The sequence below is a fragment of the Charadrius vociferus genome, unplaced genomic scaffold (assembly GCF_000708025.1).
Source record: "Charadrius vociferus isolate BGI_N301 unplaced genomic scaffold, ASM70802v2 scaffold650, whole genome shotgun sequence".
Taxonomy (NCBI): domain Eukaryota; kingdom Metazoa; phylum Chordata; class Aves; order Charadriiformes; family Charadriidae; genus Charadrius; species Charadrius vociferus.
In genome coordinates, this window is record NW_009646736.1 from 5,887,060 (window position 1) to 5,905,828 (window position 18,769).

The window sequence follows — 18,769 nt, forward strand, 5'->3', positions numbered from 1 at the left end:
TTTAATTATTGATTGCTGCAACTGATGACATGGTACACAAAACCAACCCAGATGTGATCCCTTTCTTTTCAGTTACATCATAGACTTCTTTTGTTTTGTCATTTACAATTTCTGTATGGATGATACTCTTTTTTTTAATATACAATAATAGTTAATTTATAAGAATTGTTTTCCGTCCTAGATCTCGGCTCTGCAGAGTTATGCGCAGACACTTAGTTCTTCACACTAAGTCATCCATCCCATTACATTCTCTAGTAGTCCCACTGAATTCAAAGTTAAATGTGTGTGTATCTGTTGAAGCCTGTTGAGGAGATCCTGTATCTAGCAATCGTTGTGCAGTTCCCCCTCACCCCTCAATTTCCCATTACTCTAGACGTATATGCTGTTTCCAGTAGTCTTTTTCCCATTCTTTACTTTCGAGATCTACTGGTTTTATATTGTCAGTATTATTTTATGTGCTAAAGAAAATAGCAATAGTACATACCTGAATCCATGAGAATGTTTTTGTTGAAAAGTGAAATAAAATAAGACATGCCTAGCTCTTGGGATGTATTTCCTTCAACCTCAACTTTCTTGGGAGGGTCAGGGTGTATGCGGTGTCTTTTTTTTTTTTTTGTCATTTCATGAATGCTTGTGATGTGTGTATCCATAGAGATACTTTTCAGTTGTCTGCACAAAGAAGTAGGACATAATGGTACCGAAATTAGTAATATTCTTATTTTTTGTAATCAATTTATTAATGCAAACATAAATGTGTATTTTTAGTTGAGCCCATATGAAACCATTTATGATTTAATAATCTAAGCAAATAATCACTTTGCTCAATATCTTAAATTAATAAATGATTTAAAAAGCATTTAATAAGTTAAGATTCATTTACTTACATATCAAAATTGAAGTTTTAGGCTCCATTTCTTTTGGTGCATTGTATTTGCAAGTTATAAGAATAGTGGTAGTTGCAAAACATATGTCTTGTAGACTCCATGGCGTATGTTTCAGTGGCGATTCAAAGATGTGCCTTTGCTGGCTTGTAGCCTCCCTCCTGGGAAGACAGTGACGTTTTATTTTCTGTGTAGAGCCATGGCCTAGCGGTTGAAGGCTTTAACACTTACAGCAAGATATGGTTTCTCCCCTTCAGAACGTGTGGTGTTTGTTCTTTGGTCTTAGTGTCCAAGTACTGATTTTGAATGTCTAGCTAGTTATTTTGTTTTATAGTGTAAAACCAAGCTTACTTCAGTCAAGCATTATCTGTTTGATTCACAATTTGAAAACCATCACTGGTGATGGTACAGGTCCGGGAGCACCCATGGCCTGTGTCACTGCAGTGGTAGCTGCTTTTTATGATACTGTCGGCTTCTAAATAAGTTTGAGAGTTTCCGATGTGAAATGTGTAGCAAAAGCATCATCTATTCCTTTGTCACTTTGAGATTAGGATAGCAAGATAATGTGCTTGAGATTTCCAGAAATATAAATAAGAAAGCAGGACAAAATTAAGGAAGAGAAAATAGCGATTGCCCAAAAGTGCACATAAGGTCAGTGTAGGATATGATTCTAAAATGGCAGATACTGGTTATGTTCAATTATTATCTTGATGTAATGAAATATTAGCTGCCAAATGACTCTGCCATTTTCTGTATTTTATCTTCTGAGAATAGCGACTATATTGCATGTCCACTGCTGTTACATGTAGTACTGCACAAATTTGGTACCATGTGGCAGAAGAGATTATCCACTGGGACTAAGCTGTAGGTTTCCCATTTTTCATTCTAAAAGATGTTTTAACAACATTCCTTAATCTTAAATTCATTTCTCAGGCTTATTGAGTAAGTTATGTATTAATTAAGTGTTGAAGAACAGTGATGACTTGCTTGTGAATGGGCAGCTTTGCTTGGGAAGTTAAGTGTATGGAGAGCGGCAATGTAAAGTCTGTACGTGTGGTGAATTCCGGTCGGATGTAGCATTCTGCAGGATGGTGAAACTCATGATCTTTAATGTTCCCTGTATTGTTGTTCAACTGGTGACCACGAGCAGGAGAGGCATCAGTGGGTTCCTCTGTTGATGGAAACTAAAAAGGAAGTGTCCTTCTCGTTTCCTCTCCAGCAGCAGAAAGTTAAATGTGGGCAGCTCCTGTTCATCTGAGTTTAAGGTTATGATGGAATAGCGTTCCTTGCAAGTACTTTGGAGAAAACTGTTTTCCATTTACTTTTGTGTTGGCAAATGATGTCCATTTAAATCATGAATAAGGTTAACATGCGCTATTCCAGTAAATGTAAAAAGTAAATAGATTAGCTATAAAATAATTTGCAGGTGTTTGAAAGCATTTGTTTTCTAGGCAGTTTGATAGAGAAAGGAAGAATTAAAAAGACAATTTGGGCTGGAAACCTCCCCGCCGTTGGATTTTAACATCTTAATTTAAGCTGTGATACCATTTGCTTTTCCTTGGCATAAGTGCTGACACAAACCGATCCCAGCCTGAGCTACTTTTTCCCTCCCAAACATTGGCCTCTTTAGTTGATTTGGGAGGGGGGAGCGTGCTATGAATTGGAAACTGGTTTGGCTGAACCCCCCCACCTCTCTCTTTCCTGGGTGATCAGTTGGATCTGGAAACGTGGTCTAGTTCAGCGTGAGCGGCTGCGCGGTGTCAGGGCAGAATCAATGGAAGGTGTTGAAACAGGGCAAGAGTGTCTTGCACCAGAGTTTCTTGTAAACAGTTCACCCTGAAGCTAGTAGTTTCTGCAAGGGCAGGGCTCTTATTTATGTTTAAGTTGTAGCCATTAAAGTTGTAAAAATAACATTCGGCATTTGGAAGGCCACAGGGTTGTCTTCTGGGTTGCATTGGCAGCTTTTGTTGCTCTTTGTTGTTTTACTAAATGTCATCAGTATTTAAAAAAAATGTTAGCTTATGTTATACAGCATATTTTAAGTATTTGGGAAGTGACAGGATCGTCCCAGTTTTACCCAGAGATTGTTAAATTTGGAGAAACTGTGGAGAGCTGGATTTTGTGGGCACTTGCACTGCTGACAGGAAGGAAGATTTGGGAGAGCAGTTATCTCTTCTCCGTTTGCTTTGGAAGCTGCCATGAAGTTGGAAGAAAATTTAAACATCAGAATCTGAGAGAGGGCTGTCTGCTTTGGCTTTCTGATAGGAGTTTGTCATAAATCTCATTTGTACGGTCCTTTGAAGATTTTTTTTTTTTTTTTTTCTTTTGAAGGTTGAGTAAACTTGGCTAGACTCGGTAATGGAGCTTTGAGCGACCTGACCTCCAAGACTGTGGTTTGACAGAGCTGTATTTTATTGGAATGCCATTTCAGCAGCCTGCATTGCTACCTCAGTTATGCTGGCACAGTTCTTTGAGGGACCTGTGCAGTGAAAGAGATTGAGAAAGTGATCCAGCTGGAAAAGAGTCTGGTTTGAGGAGGGGTTGGATGGGGGGTGGGAATAGGTTTCATGAAAAGGGGTAGAGGCAGTGAATTGGGAGTAAGAGGACATTTGTAGGTTGTTTACGCTGACAATAACTGAAAGATGGACTGATTGCATTTTTGAACATGAAGGAGCTATCCTCGCATCTCCGACATCCCCAGGTGCAGGACAGAGCCTTAGGAATGTTTCTTTCAGCAGTTAGTTGAACTGCTTAACATGATGAGAAGCCTGTTCCAGGTTGCAACACAGGTGGATAACTTCTTTTGAAATGCTTCTCTCTGTGAATGTTTAAAAGATACTGTGATTCTGCTGAGTCAACTCAGCTGGTGTAACTCTTAAGAAAACAAAATTGCCCCTTTTGTCAAGGCAGTGCAGATGGCTGCAAAGTGCAGTGCTGTGGGAAGTACTTTCTTTTTTTTTAATAGCTGGTATTTAGGAACAGGCAGATAGCAATTTGTAATTTTATCTTTTGCTTTGTGGGTACAGTTGCTCGGATGGTCAGAAGCAGTACCAAAGGTATGAACAGAATTTATGTTTGGAAAGAGAAGACCTTAAAAATAAGAGCTGTTTAAGGAGGAGAATAATGTGGCTCTGCAAAGCTGTTAGTTTCTGTGGGAGAAATTAGGTTTAAAAGCTAAAACTGCTTTTAGAAGTTTCCAGAGTGCACCTTAGTAGAGATTCTGTTGCTTGGCTAATGTTCGGGGTGGCTTTCTCCACAGTGGTCCCTGTTGGAGAGTTGGGGAGCACTGCCGTACTTCTAGCTCAGAGACTTCCAGACTCTCTTGATCATTGCCCTGCTTTACCACTGTTAGCCCACAGAATCTCTTGCATTCTGCAATGCATTGAAAGCCTTTTCAAGCAGTATCATCTGCTCTGTTGCTGGAGAAACAGATTTAGTGTCTGTTATTTTTTTTATGTTCTTCCTCAGGATATTGTGTCCTAAGTGTCATTGTACTGAGCGTTGGTACTGTTTGTTACTGTGCGTGATGCCTTGTTTGCTGTCCTCCCTGACAGCAGCTTCGATGCTTATCCCCGTTGGAAGGTGTCGCTTTCCAAAACTTCTGTAAGTGAAACAGATGTGGAGAATATAAATGAAACAGATGTGGAGGATTGAGAAATGGTCATCTCATTCTGCCGTTGCCAAGCGACTTCCTTCCCCCAAGCAGTGCTAGGTCTTGACTCTGTCGGTACGCTAAGGCAGAGGGCATTGTATCAGTCCACCTTTGAGAATTGTCTTTTTAACTGTAAGTCTAAACATTTTTATTTTTTTTTTTAAAGGGTGGAATTGTAACTGATGGTTGCCGCAGGGTGGCAGCTGGCAGCAGAAAGAATGCTGTTTTCAAGCTCTGAAATTCTTTTGCACTGTGTCTTTCTTCTGTCTGTGTGATCTTGTGCTATACATTCATAAACTCTCTGGGGGAGGGCAGGTTTCCTTAAGCTACATTTTTGCAGTGTGTGGAACTGTGGATACCAGATTAAGTATTTCAGTGCCATAGGCAGTTGTGAATCGCAAAAAAAGTCCAGCACCAAATACAGAGGAAAAATTTGCAGGAAGCAGTATTAGTAAAAGATTCTTGTGATATTTGCTTCCATGTGTATTTTAATGAACTACTAGTGGTGCATGTGACCTAAACTTTTTACTAACTTCTGAGCAAAGATGTGCCTTGTGAGTAATGTATAATGTTGCAGGTAAGTGGATTTGGGAGGTCCTTGAGAGTAAGACGTAATTGGGGAAATTTGTTTTTTCCCCCCTTTCTTAAAAAAAATCCTCAAACATATATTCCTAAGAGCCTTTTTCTTCTCCCTTTTGAGGTTGTATCTTTGTGTCTGTCTTTACTTTTGTGGGCTTAGTTCTGGTTCTTGAAGTGCTGTCTACCATTTTTTCTAAATTGATTTGACTGTAAAATGTAGGAATATATTTATCTATCTTAGCTGATGAAAAAGCATGAATGCGAAATGAAAACAAGTTCTAGGAAATTATCTTCTAGAGCAGCATTTGGTGCTTGTCCGTTTTGGAAGACTGAAGATGAGCACAGTATATTACTATTTCTGGTAGAAACTGTAAATTTCTGGTAATAAGGAGAAATGCTAATGTTCTGTAACTAATGAACAGATTTCAGCTAATGGAAATGTTTTGGTTTTTTTTTTTTACTTAAATTTCAGTTTAGGTATGGATTGTGCATCAGGCAGTTATGTCTTAATAGTAGGTGTTAAGTCAGTGAGGTTTTCTGGAATTTGGGCATTACATATTTTAAAAATGTGTTCCATCCTGTTTGTTGGAGTGTTTTCTGTCACTTAAACTCATTTAAAAAACTGATTTTAAAATAGCCTGTGCAAATTTTGTATGTACACACTGTTTTACATGTTACAGTTCAGTCAAAGTTTAAAGTAATAATGTTGATTAGTACATAGTCTCAAATTGGACTTAAATTAGTGTTCTTGAGGTGGCCAGCTTCCATCTATGCACAATATACTAAGAGCAGTTTTGGAAATGATTTTATAGTAAGGCAAATATAATCAAGCACTTTATGTAATCTTTGATGACAAATCTTGCAGATTCAGTGTAACAAACTTAACTGTTTTTTCCTTGCAGTGGTGCTAGTGGCATGTTTATAGAATCCAGCTGTGGAAATTTAGATCTTTTTAATGGTAGCAGGAACAGTCTACCTTTAATCCCTTTTTTGCTTTATATTGGCATTGTTCATGCTGTGACCCTGTTCAGATATGTAATTAAAATATATCACGTGTATCTTTATTCCTGTATTTTTGGATGTTAAACTTGAAATGAAAATCACATTCAAAGAACTGAATGAAAAAGCCCAGAGGTTGTTTGTCTGTTTCTTTTTGCGTTCCTCACCTCTTCTTAATTTTCTCTTCAGGTCAGAGCGCCAGATGCAGTACACACCACTGGATCTGCTGATACACATGTGAGTCCAAAGTATTAAAAACAGCAAAAAACCACCACCCAAACAAAAAAATCCAACCAAATCCCCAAACTCAAAATAGGCCTATTCTCTAAAGAAAACTACTTGCTGCAGGCAGACTCTATAGTGCATTGGGTATCTAATCTCTAGGTATTTGTAAATGAACCATTGATTTTCGTGTTTGAAAATATCATTGAAGCTTTCAAACTACCACTCCTGTAGGAAGCTCTGCTGCATGATACTGCATTCATAATAGATACTTGAACAGGAAAAAGCTGTAGAGAGTCTATGTATGTTTATCTCTTAACTGAGGAATTGTTCAAAATAGGAGGTGATTAATTGTAACGGTCACCGTATATTAAAGTGTCTTTTTGTCTACAGTTGGATACGGTGACCGTTACAATTAAAGTGTCTTTTTGTCTACAGTTGGCTTCTCTAAAAATAGATAGTGCGGTCCTAATTTCATCCTTTATTTTTCTTTCTAATAGAATATATTTAAAGCAAAAGGTAAGAATAATTACCTAGTCCCTTTTTTTCCCCGCCTGACTGAAGAGACCTTCGCCTGGTTGTGTGGTTATTATGTTGCTTGAAGGCCTGCCTGTTTCTGAGCTAAAATGAAAACGGGCAGCAAGAGCCAAACAGAGTGTTAATACCAGACAATTCGTTCTGTGGTTTGGATTTTTTTCAAGATTTCAATTTGATTTTGTATATGAAAAAGTCAATTACTAGGTGTTTAATTGCTTGTAAGATAACATTATTCAAGTTGTGGTAGCAGAAACTTTTCATAAAGAAGCAGATCCTTTTAATGATTTGCTTTATTTGCTACGATTTGGAAAACAATTTTGTTGAATATTTTGTGTTGTCCATGGAACTGGAACTTCAGTACTTAGTGCCACCTTATAGTTGATGCCGCGTTATGTTTAACGGGAGTTTGCTTTCATACAGTGGTTTGGTTACTCAGCTAGAAGCTTTTTTTTTTGCTTCAATCACTTGCTATACCCTGTATTCCATTTTCTGAAGGAGGAAGGCGTTCGAGTTTTGTATAGCTCTGTTAGGAATTATGGGAAGCTGCATATGGTTAATAATAATGTTATAGCCTCCTGGAATGTAACTAGCAGGCATAACTTAGTTCAATCCTGTTAATTTATATTGCTGCAGCCACTTTGAAGGTGGTGGGTTTTTTCTTTCTTTTTTTTTTTCTTTTTTTCTGAGACCCTCTCTAAACTGAGGAAATCTTAGTGCCACAACTCTTGTGATCTTACAGCTGCTTCCCTTATGTCACTAGAAGACATATTCATGTGGCTGATCTGCAGATATCTTCTAACATTACTGTGAGAGATTATTTTGATGACAGGATAAACCTTGGGTAGGAGCATGGTATTTGTTTTGTTTGCATTGCTGTGCCATAGCAGTATGCCCGCGTTTTGCCAAGGTTGTATATTGTTTGTCATACTGAAGTAAAAGCTGTCTTTCAGACAACACTAAAATTGGATTTTATGAACTTTAAAAACACACGGATGCATGAAAAGCTTCCGATAAACCTGTCACAGCAGCTCATGTTGACAAACTTAGCGACATAAATCAGATGATTCCATAGACAATGCTGCATTAATTTGTAACTGATAGTTTTCCTTTTAATGATGAAGTAGGGAACATTTTTCAAAGAAATATGAGCTATTTTGGTCACATGCTTGGCACAGATCTAAGAGGTGTTTGTGATACTAAACAAGGATTATAAACTGAAGGTATTTCAAACAGTTGTTTTTCACAATGCTTTTTTGTATGTAAAAAATTCTGAATAGGAGGCTGATACTAGAAATAAAACCCTTTACTAAGAAAATTATTCCCAAAGGAATTCTTTTTTTTTTTAAAGAACTGTCATTGCAAGAGTGGTAGTTTTAAGCATCAGTGCACACTGTGTAAGAACATCCAAAATACTTTGAAGGTAAAGACTACTAGCTTATGTTTTGGTCTTTTGGGGCTTTTTTTTCTCATTCTTGTGCTGAATCTTTATGAATTGGTGTATTAAAGTAGGAGTTTCTAGAGAAGTTTGTTATCTTTTTCTCTCCTTTCTTTCCCTGTGTCTTTTGTGTCCTTTGTCTGTGTCTTTTGAACATGGTTTCCATCCTGTTATCTTTCCACTCTCAATGTGTTCCTGCCTGTTAACTACCTAAATAGAATCTTAAGAATTCTAATTCCACACTGTCCAGAAATGACTGTTATGTGGAGTCCTTCCTTCGTCAGGGTTTCAAGAAGGGAGGAATGCATGTTAAATTACCTAAACCAGAAAGAGTCTAGGAGCTAAATGCGAGGTCTTTTGTTTTATTTAACTAGTAGCTGAAAACCTCAAGAATGCATTTTCTTCTTCCAGCATTTAACCTTGAAGTACAACTGAAATTTAGCATCCATGTTGTTCTTCAGTTACACCTGTTCAACCTTGTGCAAACATTCTTCTGGCCTAAATAGTCAAAAATGCTTTTAGAAGTTTTCTTTAGTTTTTGTTTCTGGAAATTGCAATGATTAAAAAGGAACTGTAGTGCAAAGCATGTATTTCCAAAGGTTTAGAAACTGTGTTGTGTAGTGATAACATCTACAGGCTTTTAGAGCAAGTACCCTTCAGATTTCAGCTGTGTTTGAATGGTATAGAAAAACTTTCTCATTAAGCTGAGGGTGATTTGTTTGTTTGTTTGTTTGTTTTTTAAAAACACAGATTTAAATTCTTTGGTTATTTTAGATAATGGCAGGTTCAGAGAGAAGTACAGGAAGCCTTTTCTTTGTTTTGTTTAGGTTAAGTCACCTCAGGTAGAAAGTTTCTGGTCCAAACCAAGGTAAAGAGTAACTTTGTTTTAATTGTTTTGTAAACAGTTTAATGTTTGTTTTCTTACTCCTTTTGCAGCCTGTAATGGAAAGCAAACTTAAAGCATTCAGTATTGGCAAAATGAGTGCTGCCAAACGGACTCTGAGCAAGAAGGAGCAAGAAGAATTAAAAAAGAAGGTAATGGCATACCATGAAACTTTTATTTTGTATGCAGAGCTGAAGTAAGTTTGCTTTTAGATTAGAACCAGCTTTATCACCAAATTTCTTTATTTTTATAATTATAGCTTTCTGAGAATGAAAGTGAATTGTATTTTGCTTGTTTAATTTGTTCTTGGCATCCGTGGCATTAGGATAGAGAGACTTGCTTCTCTCTCCTGTGTAAGAAATCAAGTTCTCTGTCTTCCCAAAATACTAAATTACAGCAACCCATTGATTGTTGTATTGCTTAACATGAAGACAGCCATCACCTTAGGTTATTTTCTGTTATTCATTTGCTCTCTATCATTGGATTTCAGTAATTGGAAAGAGTACCTGTCCTCTCTGACGTTGTTTCAATACGCATCCTGGTTATTCTGTAAAACATATTTTTGTCTAATGTCTTCTTTTGGAATTAATAACAACATTCAGAATTTGATACTGAATTTTAGGAGTGTCCAAATTTTAGGAAGTATGTAGCTTGTAGTTGGTAATGTGGAAATTTTGAAAAGTTTGGCCTTTGACCTTTACACACACAACTCTTAATATATTTTAGTGGGATATCTCCTGCTAGGTTGTTGGAAATACTAGCCTAAAGAAATACGGTAGTGCTAAATTTAACTCAACTTTATTAAGTCATTGAATTAACTTCTTCTCTGAGAAATGCATAAAGGTGATCCTGTTGTTAATCTCCTTCAGTGACATGGGGTGAGTGTAATAAGTAAGGCGGAATATGTACTGTTCTCTGATTCTTAGGTCAACAAAGCTTCAGTCTCATAATGTTGATCTTTCATATGGTCTTTTCTATTTGGCATCTTTTGAATGTTAAATTGCCATGTAAACTCTTGTAAATGAACATTCATATTTGAGCATACAGGCTTTATTTGCTTTACGTATTACGTGCTGTGTTCTTCCCACATTTCTCAGAAATTTGAATTCTGTCTAAAATTGAAACTCATTTGATGCAGTTTGCATGAACTCTAGAAAATGAAAAGGAATGTCACATAGCTAATTTAAGAATAGCTGTCTAGTGAAGGTTGTTCTGTGATGATAGTAAATAGATTAACATTTGCTGTGTAGGAGGATGAGAAGGCTGCTGCAGAAATTTATGAAGAATTCCTTGCTGCCTTTGAAGGAAGCGATGGTAATAAAGTGAAAACATTTGTAAGAGGAGGAATCGTTAATGCATCTAAAGGTATAACTAATCTTTTTTTGAGGGGGGTGGTGGTGGATCATTTTGCTTTGGATAAAGATGAAGATTGGCTTTGAATTGCATTTTAAAGTTAATATGTTACATTAGAAGCAGCAAAGGAAACGTGATGCTAAAATCTACTTTATGCTTTGACTCATTAGGTAGGTAATGACATGATTTGTCTTTTAAACTTCAGAGGAAAAAATGCTTTGTTTTAAAATACCTAATCTTTGTTCTTTTTCTTCATATTAAAAGATGTTAAATTATGGAAAGTTTGTATTGCCACTTTTTTAATGGAATAATATATTGAATGGAATCAACAAGACTTAAGAACAGCATTCTTTCTTTCTAATGAACAGTATTGTGCAGCATTAGTTAATACAATTTGGTTTTAATTTGCCTTTAATTTCAGAGGAGCATGAAACAGATGAAAAACGGGGTAAAATCTATAAACCTTCATCACGATTCTCAGATCAAAAAAATCAACCAAGCCAGCCATCTAATGAGAAGCCTCCGTCGCTCTTAATGATAGAAACCAAAAAGCCTGTAAGTTTCTTATTTGAATATTAACCACATACTTAGAAAGTATCTAGAAGTGCTTAGAAAAGGTCTGTGTGATCTTCCAGAGTAGTTTCATCTGCATTTATCACAGTCTAAAAGAAGGTGGAAATTTTGATTTGCTTAATCCCATAGCAAATAACAAGATGAAGAAATGCAGAGGTCCAGTAGCCAGCACGATATGCCTAGTACTGCACTTTGATTTGGCTGCTGCATGTTTTTACTGTGCTCCTGCTAATTGAGACAGACTTCTCATGAGTACAGATTTACTGGCTGTTGCAAAGCAGCAGTATCTTCAATCCTGAGAATTTGTGAAGTTTTAGATGGCAATTCTTCTCACTGCCATCTGTTTTTAGGTTTTCATAACCTAAACCAATTGACCTTTGCATTGATCCAAGTTTTTCTTGGTGAAGTTTTTTGAAATTTTCTTTGTGGTGATGTTTGAGAAGACCCTTTAGCTCTTTGAGTTGTACCAAATAAGTTGTACAACTTGCACATTTTTGAAGCTGAACCCCTTCTTTTTATTTAATTTATTTTGACTTCTGCATGGTTTGATAATTTTTTTGTTCTTAAACTGAGATTTTGTCATAAAAAGTAATGGAAAAGTTATGAATAAACTTAGTCTTCAAGTCAGGTGATAGTTACATATGATTACTGTTACTATTGTATATGTGTAATGTGTAATTAATGTCTTGGAAGTCTTAAAGTCTTTCAATAGAGCTTACTACAATTTTTAAGCCTAAATGAAACATATATGATACTGCCTGCTAGGGTGGGAAATGAGATTTGAACAAACCTCAAATTTAGACTAGTGGGGTAATATTGGATGGCAGTTTTGACTTTCATTGTATGTAAAGCTCTACAGTTACAGAAATGAATTGTAGCATTTTTTTTATTATGCTGAGCTCTGTTCTGTCATATGCAAGTATTTGTACTGTAAAATATTGCTGTTTTTCAAATTAGTCATAAATGCTTACCAAGTAATGCAATCAGTTTACTCACTTGCCCTGTCCCATGGTGATTGAAGATAATGAGGTAAAAATGATTTTATTTATTTGGCAGACCCTCCCCAAAAACAAAAACAAACAAACAACTTTGCCTGGGGTGAGTAGGAAGTCCAGTTTTTCCAAAGCTGTAGTGTGTAACACAAATATTTTGTATGTCTGCCTATTGGAAACGTTTTCATTTAAATTTGGTTATATACAAGCAATGTTGTTGAAGATAAGAGTTCACATGAGTTAGTTAAGGTGCATATATTACAGTAAAAAAAAAAAGTAGTATTACAAATCCATATTTGTCATTCAAGAGTGTTTTTTCTGAGGATCTTGAACTATTTAGACTAACTGTTTCTTCAGACCTATGCTTATATCCAAAAGGAATCAAAAGAGGGAAATTCTTTTCACACAGAATGTTTGTCTGTGGATAAAATAATTGAATATATATGTAAAATAATGTACATATATATGTACACATATCAGTTTAATTAGAGCATGATGGTTTGCTAGGGATGTAGTCAGCTTCTAAGTTTCTAAGTGGAACAGACTGACAAAATACATTGTATATATTTTAAATTTGTATGTTGTAGAGAGAGTGTTTGATCACACATACTGCATTGTAATAATGAGAAGTAACAAAGTTTAGTTTAAACTCTCCTTAATTTTATATTTTCTAGCTTTGTGTTTGATAGCGTTCAGTCTTAATGTCTTCAAGTCTGTATGTGTTTTTTTTTTCTTTTTTTTTTTTTCTCCTGTAGTTTACTTGGTTTGAAAGCTGTGGGTAAAATATGCATGGAAATTATATAAAAATTTGTTGTATACATTTAATTTTTATTTTTGTTTCATTTTATTTGCTGAAATGTTGGCTGATATATCTTTAATTTTAGCCTTTGAAGAAAGGAGAGAAGGAAAAGAAAAAGAGTAATTTGGAACTTTTTAAAGAAGAATTAAAGCAGTAAGTTTGACTAGTTTTTACTGTAAATAAAGAAGATGCAAGGTTTTTACCTTGTTTTTACAGGCAATATATAGGATCATTCTCACTAAGCTGTTCCCCAAAGTTGATTTTTGTTTTGTTTTTTCACCCAAATGCTTGTGCAGTGGTATGACTTCATTAGCAATGGCAATGATAGTTAAACAGAGTATGAACCCACGCTGGTAGATGCTTGGTATAGGTGTCTGCAATTTGTCTGGATAATCAGTTGCCATCTAATTAGTTCTCTGGTGTTCCTTGATACTTCTGCACTTTCTTATGCTGATTGGTTATAGGATGTGTTTAGTATTGCTGAAAAGGACTTCTGTTTTGAAATCTAGCATTGACCAGGGGCCATAAAATCAAAAAAACAAACGAAAAAAGCCCGGTATACTGGCGTAAATCTTCATCTGTTGAAATGAATGGATTTATTTGCATGTCAGAGGTGTTTGATTGTGACCTTGGTAGTGCATTCCTAAGCAGAGGAATATCCAGAACAATTAACTCAAAAAAATTACATATAATTGTGTGAAGTATTTCAGAGATCCCAGTAAGTGAATGACTGGCTATTTTTGCAAAGCTACCGAATGTGATGTTTGGATCAGTGAGGTGTGAATAGAACCAGCCATCTACCAGGATAAAAAATGGAAGCCTAAGTTTGTTTCTTTGACAGCTGCTGTCAGTAAGTTACAAATCAAACTCGGGACGCAATTCTGTTATAAATTAGCAAGTGTGAACCTGTAGTTGAGAACACTTGTTAACATGATCTCAAGCATTGTTAAAGTGGCTGAAGATACAGCAAGACAAGTACGTACTGTAAGGGATGAAGATGTTCAGGTTTTTGGTGTTGACTTTTTCTCTTGATGGGCATGTAGGAAATAGATTGGTAGTGAATTGAAATGTGTGTCAGACTCGGGAAGAATAAGTAGTTTTGTCAGTGTCTCTAAAACTGTATCCAGAGGAATTGTAGTATGAGCTTGAGCTTTTGTATTAATGCAGAAATAAGTCTTGTAATTAAAGTTTAGGGAGGTACTTCAGCTTGCGTAATTTTTAAAACAAGCTGAATAATGCTTCAAAAAGCAGATTCTTTCACTTTTGAATGTGCAATACAGCAGAAAGAGCAGCACATGTATTGAGTGTAACTCAGTACCACATATTTGCCCTGATGTTAGAGATGGAAAACAAAATAATCTGAATGCATTAGAAAACAAGAGGTAATGCATTATAAGTCCATAAATGGTTCTTGTGAGTAGTGTCTGAACTTGACTGCGGTCTGTTCATTAGTTGATGTAAATTAATTGAATTGTCAGCCTTATATTCCTGGCGCACAATATCTTCGTACAAGTATTTAGGGCCAAACTACAATGAACCAAATAGTTACTTGTGTGAGTACTATCCTCGGAGGTATAAACTGAGGCGAGGTCCTGTATGTTCTGGAAATGGTCCTGTGGGGGTGTGTGTCACCCTACAAGGTGACAGCATACATGAATAAGGCTTAGAAAAGGTAGGAAGAGAAATAGACACTAAGAAGCTGTGAGCATCTTGAAAAGTCATCTGAATAGTCAACAGATCTCTGGCAGTTGGATATGGAATTTAGGTTGCTTTTTTAGAGGACAATGCTTATTTCTGGTCTTGTAAACTGCTTCTCAAGCCAAGTCAATTCTGTTTGAGATTAAAACACAGTATGAATGAGAGAGAATAATTCTGCTTGAATAATCAACTGCAATTCCAGTTGATTAAACAGAAGTTCAAACGTACTCACAATTTGAAATTTTTAACAAGTCCATGGTTTAATATTAAAAATTCTCTTATTTCTAAAGTTAATTGAAAATTTTAGAATAAAAACCTCAAAAAGCTATTTTGTTACTTACGTTAAACTTATTTTGTAGAATACAAGAGGAGCGTGATGAAAGACATAAAACAAAAGGTAGATTGAGTCGTTTTGAACCACCCCAGTCAGATTCAGATGGCCAGCGTCGTTCAAGTAAGTAGATGTTATTTTTTGTGTTTGTTTGGGCTACAAAATTTGTGAACTAAACTCTATATATTTTTCTTCCGTTTATTCAGTGGATGCTCCTTCAAGAAGAAACAGATCATCTGGTGGTAATATAGATTCTTTTCTCATTCAGTATAATGTTGTCACTTAAATGCATAGCAAGGGTTATGACTCCTTTTTTTTCCCTGTTTTTTCCTCCATCATTGTAGTGCTGGATGATTATGCACCAGGGTCACATGATGTTGGAGATCCAAGCACAACAAATTTGTATCTTGGAAACATTAATCCTCAAGTAAGTTTGGAGCCAAGGAGTGAAGTGCAGTGTTGGCATGTTTGGGTCCAGTTGAATTTTTTTATTTTTAGTGGCAGGTTTCCCCCTTTTTTATTTTAAACCATATGTGTATGTTTAAACCCATATACTAGGTAAAATTGTTGACTGTAGAAGCAGTATTAATTTAAATAAATGCTCTGTACATGAGGCTGCAAAGGTTTAGACTATCAGTTACTAGATGCAAAAATGCTCAGTTGATGTTTTTTCTTTTTCCATGGATATCTCTGTGCAAGGTGGATCATATTTCACAAATTTGAGTGTGTGCTTCGTTTAAAATGCAGGTTTTTTAAATTATTGGTTTTGCAGTAGATCATGTTGGGGAGGTATCAATGAAGTGTTGTTTTTCAAGAAACTCGGAGAATTAAAGTCTTGACATTGGGACAATATTATGAATGGGTATCTTAGAAATACAATAGCAAGGTGCTAATTTTTACCTTTTTTCACATAGATGAATGAAGAGATGTTATGTCAAGAATTTGGACGCTTTGGACCATTAGCAAGCGTTAAAATTATGTGGCCAAGAACTGATGAAGAAAGAGCAAGAGAAAGAAATTGTGGCTTTGTTGCCTTCATGAACAGGAGAGATGCTGAAAGAGCATTAAAGAATTTAAATGGTAAACAGTTTTCTCAGTTTGGAATTGTAATTATCTTTGCAGGAATATTGAGGAGTAACTGTAAGCATATCTTCAAGTTGTTTTATCAGACCAGTGATAGATATGCTGTGACTCCAGTAGATAGCACATGGGGAGCGATTTTAGTTTACACTGGCTGTTTAGTGGCAGCCGAATGTCATCAAGCTATAGCATACACAAAGGCTGGGAATACTGGTGGCTTTTGCTGTGGTATGGATGTAAAATTTCTGACTGTTTTGAAGTTGTGAGTGGGAGGTAATGTTTGATAATCTCTCCTCTGTAAACAGGCTTTTAAGAAGAAATCTATTACTTGTAGATGTTTACCAACAGTAATTTTTTTTTCTAACAACAATAATAATAATTGGTGGAAAATGTTATGTTCTTTTGAATAGTGGCTAAATTTGTCATACTGAAGAGATAACTGGGCTGCACCAGACATGTAATTTTGCGTATGGAGTGTCTTGTCTATCTTTTATTTGAAAAAAAAAAACCAAACCAAAAAATCTTACATGATGAAGAAAGCTGTGTCCTTACAGTTCAGGAAGAGCCTGAAAATCAAAAATCGGCATCCTTGACAAAAAAAAATAGAAAATGAAAGGTTGCCCTTGCGTAGCTTACTCAAAATGGTCCTTTGCCAGGACAATTAGTAAGTAGGCTTACAACATGTAGGAGGTCTGATTGGTTATTACGTTTGGTTTTGAATAACGTCATTTGAAATTCGTTATTAGGAACAAAACATTGAGTAATTGAAGTGCAGAAATAATGCCATTTAAAAATCAATCTGTTCCTTCTGATGTGTTGAATATCGAAAGTTTTAAATTCTTTTTCCCCCCAACAATTCAAGTAATTGTGTACTGCAGTCTCCTGAAAATGTACATTGGGGGAAGATTAATAAAATATTTCATGTAATAGGCTTTCATTTGCACACGATGTATTCTGATAGATGTGATGCACTAATCAACAACGTAAGCAAAAAGTAAACCACGGCGGGCAAACCTAAAGTCTACACTTGCGTGGAGATACCGTGAGTGACGCAGAACCAGTTTGTAACAGAGTGGTGGTGTGTTTGTTTTATTTTACTTTTTCAGGCAAGATGATTATGTCATTTGAAATGAAGTTAGGCTGGGGCAAAGCTGTACCTATACCACCACATCCAATATACATTCCGCCGTCTATGATGGAGCATACCCTCCCGCCTCCTCCGTCAGGACTGCCTTTTAATGCCCAGCCTAGGGAGAGATTGAAGAATCCTAATGCTCCAATGTTACCACCACCAAAAAACAAGGAAGATTTTGAGAAGGTAACTTACAGTACCCTGGGCCATATCTCATTGTTAAATACTACGTCTGTGACAGTATTTCAATGGCTTCATAGACTTGCATTGCTCAGGCTGGCTTTGGCGGCCCTTAGTGTACAAACTCACTGGCTCCCTGCTGTAGCCCAAGGGAACCTGCTTAATTCCTGAAGCTCTGTTTCTTGTCTGTGTTAGAGTACAGCATATTGGGTCTTGATTTATTTTAGTGCTGCTTTAAATCTGGCTATCATTTTCCCCCTCCAGGCTCCCTGGATTTTTTTCTCCTACGTCCCCCCTTTTTGTTGGCTGCCAAATTGCAGTATCTAAATTGTTTTCTTTAGAGAAAATACTACGTTTTAATTTGGGTAGCATTGTTTTTACACTAGAGGAGTTGATGTATTTTGTGTAGAAGGTAATTAATCTGGACATTGAGTAAGTATTTTATGCTACTTATGGAGTCAGTTTTCAAACTTTTTTTTCCTGGAATATTAGCTGATAAAAAGGGTAAGTATCTTGTAATCACAACCCAATTTGATTTACATTTGTAAGAACTTGTTGATTTCTTTAAATGACACTTAAATGTCAGGGCTGTTTTTTGTAAGACTTGGGAATAAAGTAATTCCAACGTGATCCAAGTCAAATAGTTTAGAATCTTTTCATACATTTAAGAATTCCTTTCTTAATTATATTCATCATAGTACCTATTCAGTGCATCAGTGTACATTCTGACAGGAATGTTCTGATACTTTGCAATTAGTGAACCTTTATGGTTCACTGACACAACCAGTTGCGTTTTGTGTAATTGCTTAGTTATAACTTCACAGCAGTGATTGCCTGCAAAACTTGTGATAGATGTGTAGTATTTTCATTGCATATGTATATTTTTGCTTGTTACTTGTTAACAATACTCACATATTCTATGTTTATTATCTGATGTGACTTCATATACAGACTCTGTCGCAAGCCATAGTCAAAGTGGTTATCCCAACAGAAAGGTACATGTTTTTCTTTATTATTACTGATCTAAATATAGAAAATTTTCCCCTTCGGAATTTTAAAGAAAAATGGTGATGTTGAGGAAAAGGTAATGGCTTGACTGAGCAATGGTTCTTTCATGACACTTGAGAGAAATGTGTGTGTTTTAGTCTTCTTATCCTTATCTTAATTACTTTTTTCTTTTTTTTTTTTTCTTCTTTTTTTAGTGAGGTTAGATTTAAGGAATTATCTTTTGCATTGAATTTGAACACTAGAAGTAGTTGCAGGGTAATTTTGTGAGTGAACACTAGGGTGAAATAGCTTATCTTAGAGGCACTGTGTAAGTCCTGACGTAAACCTCTGAGTACTTCATGGCTAGGATGCAGCTTTCTCCGGTGTGGTGCTGTGGGGATTTTTTTTCTTTTCTTTTCTTTTTTTTTTGACTTGTACAATTTCTAACCAATTCAG

At 36.0% G+C, this 18,769-nt stretch overlaps 1 protein-coding gene across 1 annotated transcript in view; it reads left to right on the top strand.

Moving 5' to 3' along the window:
- Nucleotides 1–9,244: 9,244 nt before the first annotated feature.
- U2SURP (U2 snRNP-associated SURP domain containing) overlaps nt 9,245–18,769 on the top strand; it is a 36,299-nt gene continuing 26,774 nt past the window's right edge. Inside the window, exons 1-10 of the mRNA XM_009890096.1 lie at nt 9,245–9,340; nt 10,439–10,553; nt 10,963–11,096; nt 12,991–13,058; nt 14,963–15,057; nt 15,141–15,173; nt 15,279–15,361; nt 15,849–16,014; nt 17,121–17,332; nt 18,278–18,321. Of these exons, the coding sequence (XP_009888398.1) occupies nt 9,248–9,340; nt 10,439–10,553; nt 10,963–11,096; nt 12,991–13,058; nt 14,963–15,057; nt 15,141–15,173; nt 15,279–15,361; nt 15,849–16,014; nt 17,121–17,332; nt 18,278–18,321 (1,043 nt within the window). The 5' untranslated portion in view covers nt 9,245–9,247. The remainder of the gene's footprint in view (nt 9,341–10,438; nt 10,554–10,962; nt 11,097–12,990; nt 13,059–14,962; nt 15,058–15,140; nt 15,174–15,278; nt 15,362–15,848; nt 16,015–17,120; nt 17,333–18,277; nt 18,322–18,769) is intronic.